Genomic DNA, 14,371 nt, shown 5'->3' with positions numbered 1-14,371 from the left:
ATCATATTTAATCTTATTATTTTTAGAGAGTGTACTCTTTATTTTTTGCATATGATTTACTATTTGTTTTTTTACAAAATTTATTAATTATACTTTTTATAGATATATTAAATTTCTGAACTTATACATCATTTTTCATGTTGATTTTATACAAAACTTAAAATTTAAAAATATTTATTATTTATTTTCTCAATATTATTTAAAAAAAATTATTTTTTGCATATAATTTATTATTTGTATTTACAAAATTTATTAAATTATATTTTTATAGATATATTAAATTTCTAAACTTATACATCATTTTTCATGTTGATTTTATTCAAAACTTGAAATTAAAAAATATTTATTATTTATTTTCTCAATATTATTTTATAAAAAAAACTCAAAATACGTAAAATTATCTGAAGTGAGATTTATTTCCCAAAACACCCCTTGTGTTTGAGTTTTACGAAGGGTTTATGGCACTGCAGAATCGTGAGAAGAGATGGATGTGTTACTGAAGGTGGCAATCCAATTACCCATATTTTCCCCACTCGTTAACCACACCCCGACCCGCGAACGTTCTTCCACGGAGCTACGTTTCTCGCGTTGGAACAACGCCAACGCAGAGAAGTTCAACCAGCGCCGCCGAACGCTCCATGAAATCGAAGACGAAATCTGCCGCACTCGCCGCAACATCGCCGCCGATAACATCATCAACACTGCCACCACCGCCGCTGTTTCCGCCACTTCCGAAACTTTCAAATCCCTCGGAACCCCCTCCGCTCCGTCGCAACCTTCAATTCCGGGAAAAAAATCGAAATACTCTAAACCACCGCCAAAACCGAAATCCTTGCTCGATTGGCATCCGGTGGTTTCACGAGTCGAGAGACTTGAGTTTCGACCGGGGCCGGAAAACGTGAAAATCGGTGAGGACGGAGTGTCTTATATCGTCGAAGGCGCGCCGTTCGACTTCAGGTTCAGTTACACGGAGACCCCGAAAGCAAATCCAGTGAAATTGCGCGAGCCACCGTTCGCGCCGTTCGGACCGCCCACCTTGCCGCGGCCGTGGACCGGGCGGAACCCGGTACCGCCGAGCAAGACGACCGTGACGGAGTTCCACTTGCTCGATCCGCCGCTGTCGGATGAGGAGGGAGCTGAACTAGTCCGTTTGGCCTTGCCGATTTGGGAGTCGAGGAAGAAGGTGTTGGGAGAACCGTTGACTAAGGATGAGATCAATCGCTTGGTTAAGAGGGCGGAGAAATATTCGCGCCAACTGCATATTGGTATTTTCTTTTATGTATTACGGCTGATGTTTTGTTTTTAAATTTATAAAATAATTTAATTTTGATGTCTGTGTAAAAATGATCAACCAGTTAGAAATAAAGTTCCGGATTTACTGATTATTCATCTACACCGAAAAGGTTGATCACCACTTAATATACACATTGATTGAAAGAGTAAAAGTGATAGGTTTAAAGGTTATGTGCCATGATGAAAAGAGAAATAGAAAGGAAAAATAAGTGTGTAAATAGGTGTTCACAAAATCAAGGCGAATGTGAATCATTACAGATATTATTTTAGTGTTTATCCTTTGATGACAGATATCATAATTTGATTGTTATTGGTGTATGTATGCGAATCCTTATGGAGCCCTCCCTTATACGGGGCTCGCTTATGTGAAACTAGTGTGTAATAAGTGTCCATAAAGTCAAGGTGTATGTGAATCATTCCTCAGTTAAACATTATTTTAGTGTTTTTCCTTTGATGACAAATATGATAATTTGATTATTATTGGTGTATGTATGCGAGTCCTAATGGAGGGCTCCCTCGTGTTTACCATCTGTGTTTTGCAGTTTATATCACTTTGTTTTAAAAAATTGTATGATTCTTATGAGCAATAATACTTAGATCCAATTCTGCAAGTGTTTTAAGTCAATCGAATAAATTTCTTCATAATTATTTATTATAGAAAAAAATTGTGCATCTTTCACGAGTTACAGTTCAGGACAGAAGTTTTATAAAACTGCAAGTGCTTAATTTGATTTTAGTTTATGATTGAATTTTTATTTTCCGTTTTCTCTGGTAAGGGTATACGGGAAAATTTGTTGAAGAGTCTTTGTATGTTTCTCTCGCAGTGTTTTTACCTTTGTCATTAATACACTAAAATGTGATATTTAAAGTTGGTTTGATGCTGTGGTAAAATCTTAACTTTTGAACTTAAGCTTTGTGCTTTCAAGAAACCTTATTTGTAGAAGATTATTTGAACACTGAATGAGGAGTGGAAAATAGTCTATTCTGGATGAGGCTGAGGGGATCACTTTTATGCACTTAACTGGTTATTAGGAATGGGAAATAAACTTTTGTCTATGCACTCAAATTTCTGATTTAGGCAGGGATGGTTTGACACATAACATGTTGGAAAACATTCATACATATTGGATGAGGAGCAGTGTGTGCAAGATAAAATGCAGAGGAGTGTGTACCGTTGACATGGATAATGTGTGCCAGCAGTTAGAGGTTTGTTTCTTCTGTTTGTAATCTCTTATACTTTGCTTGGTGCCCTTACCACTTAAATGAATATATGCCTTTTACGCTTTTGAGAATCCACTGGAAATAAGAAACTCATCTTGGGTCCTGTGTCATGTTGTCTTGGTTTTGCCAGGAAAGAACTGGGGGGGAAATCATTTACCGACATTTTGGCACAGTGTACCTTTTCAGGGGGAGAAACTATAACTATGAAACACGACCACGATTTCCTCTTATGTGGTGGAGACCGGTGTCTCCGGTATATCCTAAGCTGATTAAACGAGTTCCAGAAGGTTTAACACTTGACGAAGCAACTGAAATGCGTCAAAAGGGAAGGGTCCTGATGCCCATCCGCAAACTAGGTAGACTTTTTTGGAGATTCATTACAATTTAACGATTCTTGTTCTTTCTTCAAGCTAACACGTCCCTATCATTTTATTGTTGCAGCAAAAAATGGTGTATATTGGGACCTTGTGACTAATGTCAGAGAGGCATTTGAACAGTGTGACCTTGTGCGAATAAATTGCCAAGAACTAAATACAAGTGACTATAAAAAGATTGGAGCAAAACTAAAGGTATAACCATGTTCACTTAACTTTGAATTCAATGTTGAAGATAATAGGCATTGACTTATGTAATGTAAAATTTTCAATGGTGCTATAATAAACATCTTTTTCTTCCATGTGTTCATTGACTCTAGGATCTTGTTCCATGCGTATTGCTTTCATTTGAAGATGACCACATACTTATGTGGAGAGGACCGAATTGGAGGCCTTCTTTACCAAATCCCAGAGATGATGACACGGAAGCCACTAAAGTTAATGTTGACAACGGAAATTCTAGTAAACTGACTCCAGATGCCCGTAAATTGTCAGCGGCGTGTCTACAGAAGAATAGAGCTGAGCATCTATGCAATGAACCTCTTGACATAAGCATTTTATCTAATTCACATGATTTGAGTTTGCACAAAACTGTGCCTTGTCTCACAGAAAATAGCAAGCTACCTGTGTCTGATGTTTCAGGTGCTGCTTCACTCCCTATGAAAACATGTGAAGTTGAAATCACAGAAGGTGTCATGGCCTTTTCTTGCACACCACAAATGGTACCGGGTACTAATAAAAGTTCTGCCAGCACTGTAGCAGATCCTCGTTCAGATAAGTTTCTTGATGGTTCCGAAGCAGATGTTAGTGAGCCATCAAAGTGTGAACCTTGTACAGAAGGACTTTTACTGCTGTTGGACCAAGCTGTTGAGAAAGGCCGTGCTCTTGTTTTAGATGATAAATTTTTGGATGATGATTACATTTATCAAACCTCTGTGGCTTTTTCTAAATCAACTCCACCTTAGCCTCTTTATAAAGGTGTGCACCTTGTACAGAAGTACTTTTACTGCTGTTGGACCAAGCTGTTGAGCAAGGCCGTGCTCTTGTTTTAGATGATAAATTTTTGGATGATGACTACATTTATCAAACCTCTGGCTTTTTCTAAATCAACTCCACCTTAGCCTCTTTATAAACTACCAGACAGCTTATGATTGTAAGAAGTCACAGGAAATATTTGAAGAGTCAGAATCCTTGTAAGTTCTAACTCAAATTTCTATTTGTATTAGTCTTCTGTTTTCTGTGACACTAGAGTAGGTTATCTATTTCCACTTGTTTGGCAGAAATTTTCTCGCGCTTCACTTTTTTTATGCATTATGTACAGTTTATAAAATGTTCGAGTGTTATTCACTGGTTTTATCTGTATTTCGAATCTAGAGTCACTCAGGTGAGGAAGAACTATTTGGCTCATCTTACTATATTCTATATAAACATTTCTCCATCGCTGTAACGTATTTTCAATTTTTCTCTGCCAGTCTCTGTTAGGATATGACCTCCTATTAAGAAGGTCTATGAAAGAAGAAATAAGGGAGAAAGAAATACAACTAATTGATTTAATTCAACCCGCTGAGAAATCTTTTAGTGGTTATATAGGTTGTTGTGTTGGGAACATATATATATATATATATATATATATATATATATATATATATATATATATATATATATATATATATACACACTAGTATACACAAAGGTGCTATCGCTAGGGATATTAAAAATGTCAAAAATATCCGTATCCGCGGGTATCAATGGATAAAACCCGCAATGGGTAGGAAACGGATATTAAAAATGGATACTTGCTACCTGCAGGTACGGGTATTTTTGATATCCGCATGTTAACGGGACGGGTACGGGTATCATAGTATCCGTACCTATGGATATCCGTACCCGCTAAACTTTAATTCACAAAAATACCCTTATATATATATATATATATATATATATATATTAGTAAAAAACATTTTGATTTAATATTTTCTAAGTTGCACATCTTATTTTCTTGTCTTCATTCTTCCAGCTTCCAGCTTCAAGTATTGGTACGTTGTCTTCTTCCAAGTACACTCCTTGACATTTTTTTTTTCACTTTTTTGAAATTGGAAATATACATCAAACCCTATATAGACTTTGACGTTTATGGTATGCTTGTTGTCAAATGATGGAATCAAAATAACAATACTTGGCACGTGGTAATTGGGGTTTATCATTTGATTATCTTTTAGGAATCAATCGGAGAGAGTGAGCTTATTGATCAAAACACTAATTATATTTATTTTTATAATTATTTGAACTTGTATAGACTTAAGTTTGTTTGAACTTGATTTAAAATTTATGACAATGATGGATTTTATTTTATTTTATTTGAATTTATGATTAAATATTTATTTTTTAAATAATTTTGTAAATATCTGCGGGTGATACCTGTGGATATGAAAAAAATAGACAGGTACCCGCATAACGGATATCCGACGAATATGGGTATGGGTACGGGGCGAATATTTATTCAACGGGTAGGGTACGAGGGAGCTACTACCCGTACCCTACCCGCCCCGTTGACATCCCTAGCTATTACGTTTGTGTACACATTTTTTAAATATGAATTATAATAGGTTAGTAGGTGATAATAGTGTAATGTTATTAAATTAATATATAAAATAAATTTATATTTATTAAAAATAAAATAAAATGAATAGAGAAATTAATTGGTGATGAATAAAAAAAATTATAGAAAATAGATAAAAATAACCCTTAATTTTAAAAAAATTAATAAATAATTATATTGTAAAGGATATAATTAGTATTATGAGATATGAACACAAAAAAGAAAATCCTCTTTATATATATATATATATATATATATATATATATATATATATATATATATATATATATATATATATATATATATATATATATATATATATATATATATACTTTAGCATATTTACCTTTAAAATATAAATCTTTTAAATAGTTATAAAAATATATTTTATATATAAAAAAAAAGGTTAAATACGATTTTAGTTATTTAACTTTCAGTAAATTTTAAAATTAATCTATTTCGAAACTTTAAACCAATTTAGTTCTTCATATTTTAAAATATGTGGATTTAGTTCTTTTAATCAAATTTTGTTTGATTTATTTGATGTTTCATATACATTTTAGAATTCAGAATTGTATTTAAGCTGTCTATGTTGTTTGATACATTTTTACTTTATTATTAAGTCCGATACTATTATGAAACATGCTTGAAATGTTAAATAAATTTAACAAAATTTGATTAAGATAACCAAATTTTTGTATTTCGAGAGATGAAGGACTAAATTGGTCCAAAATTTTTAAATGAACAAATTACAAAATTCACTAAAAATTAACGAATGAGAAACATATTTAACCTAAAAAAAATTATGATATATTTATTTAAAATAATTATTAATTAAACATTGAATAATAAAAAATTATGATAAGTTTGTTTATAATAATATAAATTGTTTTTAAATATTGTGATTTAATATAAAAGATATGTTAATTTTTAGTGGTTATATAGTTGTGTTGGAAATATATATATATATATATATATATATATATATATATATATATATATATATATATATAAATAAGTATTTTCACTCATCCAACGCACGGTTTATTAAAATATAAATTTATTGAATATTTATCATAATATATTTTATTATATATAAAAGAAAAATTATGAGATATTTATTTAAAATAATTATTAATTAAAATATTGAATAATAAAATGTTATGAGAAATTTGTTTATAATAATATAAATTGTTTTTAAATATTGTAATTTAATATAAGAAATAGGTTACTCTTTTAGTGATTATATAGTTGTGTTGGATATATATATATATATATATATATATATATATATATATATATATATATATATATATATATATATATATATATATTAACTTGTGTAACGTACGAATTTAATAAAATATAAATTTATTAAATATTTAAAATAATTATTAATTAAAATATTGAATAATAAAAAGTTATGGTAAGTTTGTTTATAATAATATAAATTGTTTTTAAATATTATGATTTAATATAAGAAATACGTTTTGAACAAATTGAGTAATAAAGTATTTGTATTTGTCAAAACGTATTTGGAATATAAATAAACAATTTTAATAATTGAATGACTTTAATTTTTTTTTAGTTTTTTAAATAGAAAAATGAAATAAATCAACTTAAATTGTTACACACCTTTTGAAGTTGTTATTGACATTTATAATTTTAAATTATCCCAATAAATTTAATTTCATTTGATCAATTAGAACCACTTAAGAATGATATGAAATAATTTGTATATTTTTTCTTTTATTGTAAAAACATATATAGATAGGTGACTACACGTGCATAGACTATGAATATAAGTTCTTCTTAAGAAATTGATTTATTTAATTTGCTCTTATTTATTTTCATTAAAAAAATATATAAATATATGTGTTCAACATAATATTTTGACACGTTTTTGAGATAAATGATTTTTTTATAGTAATTAGTATAAACAAATAAGAAGTTAAAAATATATATTAATTTTTAAATAGTGATGATAAATATGATTTAAAATAAGAGACATTAATTTTATCATGTTATCATGTTTGTAAGTGAATGTAGCAATTTTGAAGAGGATAATGACATCACTAGTTTTAATAATCTTCATTCTGGCCGATACAAAGTTTGAACTTTTTGAAGATTTATGTATGCACCTATTATACACATCCATACATAATTTCATTGTTCAGAAAGTCATTATAATCTACAATATAGAATCTACAATATAGAATCGATACAATTTTATTAAATTGAAAATTGGATTTGAAAAAGAAAAAGAATGCAATATAATAATTAACAAATAATCAGTGTAAGATTAATTTGTATACCTCTTATTAAAGATTTTCAAATATTTCTTTGTAAATCATATTTGTAGTTATAGTGGTTACATCTCCATCTTCATTCAAAATTATTATTTTCAATCATTTTTTTTTGTTTTTACTCTAGAAATTGCTGCATATAGTTGCCCATGAATGAATACGGAGCGAGGAATATAAAGTCCAACTTTAGAAAGAGTTTGCCCTTGACTTTTGTTTGTTGTCATGTCAAAGCATAGGCATATAGAAATGTCTCCTTTGAAACTTGAAAGGCATGCTGGAATAAGGAGTCAAGTTTATTATTAGTATGGATATTTTATTACCAACATTTTTGCTTGTTATTACTGTAGTAGAAATAACATTATTTTATCACCAACTTTATACGTTTTCTTGATTAATGTTTCTTAAAAGCATGATAGGTACACCAACTTTCAATTTAATACTATGATTGGAAACCCCTGAGCATTTAAATATCATTGAGAAACCATAAAGTAAACCACTCATATTGAATTTCTTGATTTTCATCATCTTGAATTAAAAGAATTGGTGCTATACAAATGTTGCCTTCACCATTTTCATTCAAATCAATACGTCCATCTCTAATTTTTAGATTTCAATGAGTAAATTCTTTTATGGTTCTTGCACTTTAATTTAAAATTGTAGTCTTAATCTCATGTTTTCTGAAAGCTTTAGAACTGTGCAATGTTGTCACAAATCAAAGTAGTTTATTGATGTCTTCACAATATCAAATCTTGACCCCTTTTTAACAATAGACAAAATTTGTCTAAAATCACCTCCCAACACCACAATCCACCAAAGGGTAACATTATCTTCATTTTTATCTCTCATAATATCTCTCAAGGTTTTATCAAAAGCTTCAAAACATAACTTGTTCATCACAGTTGCTTCCTCCCATATAATCAGTTTTGTTTCCATGCAATATATTTATTATATTTACTAGCATAAACACAGACGCGATAGTGTCTATGTATACACATTTTTTAAATATGCGTGATATTATATTAGTAGGTTATATTGTAAAGCCAATTTATTTCTCTGCCCTAATAACTAAGGGACTGCCCCAATCTGTTGGGCCTAAGGCCAGCCCAAGAAGTGCCCAAAACACCTAAACCTAACCCTAACGCCTCATTCTGCTAATTTTCAGAGAAGATTGTTCCCCTACCCCCCTTGCAGCTGAACGTAGAGCTCTGCTAGGGCATTCTCCGAGCAACCGTTGTTTCACTCTAAGGTCTCATTCGGGTAAGTTGAACTTAGACTTTACCCTTCTCTTTCCATTCCCGTGCCTTGGTCTCTATTGGGTTGAATCTAAAACAGTAGGCATAATAATACATCTGTTTTCCAGTTTTACTACGCTGGTTTGGGTCGCTGTACCTTCCCCTTCCCAGTGAACTTCAATGCTCCCATTCAAGGTAAGGGAAGCTAGACTTCATGCTTTTAATTCATTGTTTGGTGTGCTTTGGTCCTGTTTCGTGTTTTTGTGATAGTATGTTGTTTCTGATAGTATGAAAATGCTTTGGGTGTTGTTGTGAGCGAGTCCCTGTTTGAATACGCGTGGTTCAGTGGTGAGTAGTGATATACTCGCCCAGGCGAGCTCATCTTGCCCAGGCGAGCTCATCTTGCCCAGGCGAGAATAATAGGAACTCGCCCAGTTTTTCTACTCGAGCGCTCGCCCAGACGAGGGGCTGTGTTTTGAGCGACGAACTGTCTCGCTCAAGCGAGACAACCTCGCCTAAGCGAGAGCTCGCGAAATTCTCCAGGAGCCATTGTTGCAGTCTCGCCTAAGCGAGAGTCTGCTGCTTGAGCGAGAGCACTCTTCTTGCCTGAGCGAGGATTCCAATTTGAGCGAGACCTCTTTTGGGTTTTTGCTATGCTTTGTTTCATGAATGTTGATGGTTGTTTGATTGGCTGGTTCATTGACTTATTATGTACAAAGGGGGTGGATATGCATGTACTATGTATGTATGGGAGAGAATAAATGAATTGGAAATGAGCTTGGCATGACATATATTTGATGGTTGATCACTCATACTAAATGACATGTTAATAGTATGCATAGGAACTTCATGATTAATTGATAATGCATGAGTAAGGTTTATGTAGGACATAATTCCATGACCCTTGTAGCGGGGCTCGTGGTGGTGCCTCATCTTATGGACGTAATTCTGTGGACCCTTCTAAGGGGAGTCCCCGGTGGTGCCTCAACGATAGGACCTAATTCCATGAACCTCGAGGTGAGGGTTCATGGTGGTGCCTCGAGACAAGGACGTAATTCCACGATGGTAACATGGTGGTGCCTCAAGGTTAGGACATAATTCCACGAAGGACACGTGGTGGTGCCTCTTGTAAGGATATATACATACATACATATATATATATATATATATATATATATATATATATATATATATATATATATATATAAGTATTTTCACTCGTCCAACGCACGGTTTATTAAAATATAAATTTATCGAATATTTATCATAATATTTTATTATATATAAAAGAAAAATTATGAGATATTTATTTAAAATAATTATTAATTAAAATATTGAATAATAAAATGTTATGAGAAATTTTTTATAATAATATAAATTTTTTAAATATTGTGATTTAATATAAGAAATAGGTTAATCTTTTAGTGATTTTATAGTTGTGTTGGAAATATATATATATATATATATATATATATATATATATATATATATATATATATATATATATATATATATATATATATATGCTTGTGTAACGTACGAATTTAATAAAATATAAATTTATTAAATATTTAAAATAATATATTTTATTATATATAAAATTGAGATATTTATTTAAAATAATTATTAATTAAAATATTGAATAATAAAAAGTTATGGTAAGTTTGTTTATAATAATATAAATTGTTTTTAAATATTATAATTTAATATAAGAAATACGTTTTGAACAAATTGAGTAATAAAGTATTTGTATTTGTCAAAACGTATTTGGAATATAAATAAACAATTTTAATAATTGAATGACTTTAATTTTTTTTTTTAGTTTTTTAAATAGAAAAATGAAATAAATCAACTTAAATTGTTACACACCTTTTGAAGTTGTTATTGACATTTATAATTTTAAATTATCCCAATAAATTTAATTTCATTTGATCAATTAGAACCACTTAAGAATGATATGAAATAATTTGTATATTTTTTCTTTTATTGTAAAAACATATATAGATAGGTGACTACATGTGCATAGACTATGAATATAAGTTCATCTTAAGAAATTGATTTATTTAATTTGCTCTTATTTATTTTCATTAAAAAAATATATAAATATATGTGTTCAACATAATATTTTGACATGTTTTTGAGATAAATGATTTTTTTATAGTAATTAGTATAAACAAATAAGAAGTTAAAAATATATATTAATTTTTAAATAGTGATGATAAATATGATTTAAAATAAGAGACATTAATTTTATCATGTTATCATGTTGATAAGTGAATGTAGCAATTTTGAAGAGGATAATGGCAACACTAGTGTTCCTACAGAGAACAAATAAGATAGATTAGGCACAAGCGTCACCTTACCATGTAGTCCGCTATCTCCTCAGTTGGCCTCTTCCCGGTCGATACATGTTAGCTTGGACCTAGGAGGGGTTACCTGTAGAAGAGTCTCCGAAGCTCAAGTAAGTCAAAGTTCTCCTAAAGTCAAATCAGTGATTAATGAATGCGTACCTTTAAATGATGGGGTCCACGCGTATTTATAGAGCATTAATGACCTTTGACCATTTCATGGGCTGGGCCTTGACTTGGGCCCTAGGTAGGGCTTGTGAGTGGGCTAGGGCCCAAACCCAGGCCCTTAAGGTTCATTGGAAGTGGACGTCTCCATTATGTTGAGTTCGTCAGAGTGGTCGGCCTAGGTTCTAAACTTAGTGGATATGCTGGAGTGGTCGGTCTAGGCCGGCTATTTGTCTTGATGGCTTACGTTGGTGTAGGTTAGGCTAAGCCGGACTAGGCTAGATACTTGGCTGCCTTGATATGCATATTGTTTACTTGTTTGGTCTAGCTTGGCTAGGTGTGGTACACTAGTCCCCCAGCCTTGTCCGATATGAGTTGTCGGCCAAGGGTGATATGTGTTAATATGCTAGCGGAACCGGCTAGGTGTGATACACCAGTCTCCCAGTCTTTAAGTGTGGTGAATAGTGTTAAGGCTAAGAATTTGTAATTGTCAGAAGGTAGCTGAAGGGGTGTCAGTTGGTCAGATCGAAAAAGTTTTGGCGCCGTCGTTTTGAAGTGTCATATCCTTCATAATGATGGTGTCGATTGGTCTGGGGTATCATTTTGGCGGGACGATTTTCGTCGTTTGAGATCGTGGACTATAAATATGGATTTGAAAACAGATGGGAGGTTACTTGTTTCATTTGCGAGAATTCTGAATCCAGAGATCTTGTGCACGTAATACTGTCCGACTAGTTCCCACTTTCGACCAACATCTTCTCGTAAAAAACAAAACCAGGTATGTCTAGTAGTGATAGCATGTCTACGTTTAGTAGTAGCGAGAGTACTGAGTCGGAGAGGAGTAAAGATAGGTTGCTTGGTGACGAGGGTACGAGTTCTATGGCTGGTACCAGTGAGATGCCAGTAGAGGTTGTGAGGGAGGTTCGGGAGGATCCCCCCGAAGAGTTAGAGGAGAGCAACTGGCCGGTGAAAGGCGGCTACGGGTGGGTGGCTAGTGATGTTCGTGATTAGTCGTCTCTGTTCAGGTGGTCCCGCTTACTGAACTCTTGGCTGAATTGCACACCTGTTATCTCCAAGGGTGTTAGTAGGGGTATTGTTTCTTTGGAGAGGGTCAGCGCTATCGACCGGGTATGCCACGGGCAGGAAGGGGCTACCGAAAAGTTCTTCTACATGTACATGTGCCATTTCTCTCAACTTCATGTACGATTGCCGCTAGACGATTTTACCATGGGCGTGTTGCGGGCGTTGAATGTGGCACCTACACAGCTGCATCCGAACAGTTGGGCTTATTTGCAGGCTTTCCACATCCTGTGCCAGTCTTTATACTTGGAGCCCACTCCTTACGCATTTTTGTATTTCTACGATACTAGACCTCGGCGGCCAGTTACTTGGCTGTCCTTGATAAGTCGCGCTAGCATCAGCAGACTGGATGCCTTCTCCCAATCTTTCAAGCATTTCAAGGACGGGTACTTCAAAGTCGTCGTTAAGGAAGGGGGTAAATCTCATTTTTTGAATGCGGATGGGAGTACCAAGTTTCCCTTTAGCTGGACCAACAATCCTTCTCGATATAAAGACATGAGAGTGGAGGAGTTGTCGGCTGGTGATAGGGAGGTGGTGGGGATGTTGTTGAAGTTTGTGGATAAGTTGCCCACTAAGGGCCTAGTTAGGGTTTATAATTCGGTGCATCCGATAATAGATATTGAAGGTATCTGTTTATTACTTAAGCTGTGTTAATAATGCTAAGTTGTTTTGATCCAAGTCGTGATATGTTATTGCAGGGCATATGGCGCAATCTGGCAAGAAGAATCTGCCGCTCTTTCAATCATTGAGGAAAGAAATGGCCGCTAAGGCCAAGGCGGCTGGGAAAGCTGATGTTCCCAACCTGTAGGAATCGGTGGTGGAGGTGCACGTACATGGCGGGACGAAAAGGAAGGCTGAGCTTCCGCCTCGACCTGGGAAGGACAAAGATGTGAAGAAGATAAGGGCGACTCTTCTTGGAACGACTAGCGGGGCGGGGTCGGCTAGTGGGGAGAAGGGGCTTGAAGCCGGGTTGATCGAGTTGCCGGAGATATCCATTAGGAAGGATATCTCGATCGACCTCCCGGATACCGTTGTTAACTCTATTGATAATATGGACGTGGATCATATTGTGAGAACCATGGTAGAGTTTGGGAGCAAGGCTTTAGTCTTGAGCCGGCGTGTAGGGTCTCTTTACAGAAGGGAAGTAAAGGAGGTTGGGGAGTTGCAGGGTAAGGTGGATAAGCTGGAGGAGGAGAAGGCGGCTTTAGAAAAGGAGAAAGAAGGCTGGGAAGCGGAGAGGAAAAGGCTGACAACATGGAAGGTGCGTTGCTTGGATTCTGAGGATAAACTGAACAAGCGTATAGGGGAGTTGGAGGAAGACTATGAGGACTTGAAGGATAAGTATGATGGGGCTGTTGGGGAACTTGATGATCTGAAGAACAGCGTCATCCAGGAGCATATCAATGGGTTTGAGAAGGGGTTGCGGCAGGCGGCCTTCTTCTATCCAGATGTAGATGTCTCGGATGCAAGGTTCGATGTAGATAAGGACATAGTTGATGGAAAGTTGGTGAGGGAGGATAAGGGGGATGCTAAGGAGGTGGAGGAGAAGGCGGCAGAGGGGGAGAGGAAAGCGGATGAGGCTGCAGAGGTGGCCCATGATTTAGCAGAGTAGGACACTGATTTTTTAAATTTGTAAAAGTATTATTGAGCCTATGTCTATATTATCTGGTACAATATGTTCGTTTCGTTGGTTCATTTATTTGCGTTCATGCTTAATGCGATTAGTTTCTGTATGTCATTGTGTATATCGAAT

General features: G+C 33.9%; 1 protein-coding gene across 1 annotated transcript; it reads left to right on the top strand.

Annotated features, from left to right (window-relative positions):
* The first annotated feature begins 455 nt into the window (after positions 1-455).
* Positions 456-4,250, top strand: LOC114174280 (CRS2-associated factor 1, chloroplastic-like). Its single transcript, XM_028059095.2, has 5 exons — positions 456-1,265; positions 2,372-2,499; positions 2,645-2,870; positions 2,956-3,083; positions 3,209-4,250. Exons 1-5 carry the CDS (start codon positions 485-487, stop codon positions 3,851-3,853), a joined length of 1,908 nt encoding a protein of 635 aa, XP_027914896.2. The 5' UTR covers positions 456-484; the 3' UTR covers positions 3,854-4,250.
* Positions 4,251-14,371: the final 10,121 nt, after the last annotated feature.

The sequence above is a fragment of the Vigna unguiculata genome, chromosome 2 (assembly GCF_037176805.1).
Source record: "Vigna unguiculata cultivar grain cowpea cultivar isolate G323 ecotype 2 chromosome 2, ASM3717680v1, whole genome shotgun sequence".
In the NCBI taxonomy this organism is placed as follows: Eukaryota; Viridiplantae; Streptophyta; class Magnoliopsida; order Fabales; family Fabaceae; genus Vigna; species Vigna unguiculata.
This window is presented reverse-complemented; position numbering and strand designations above follow the sequence as displayed.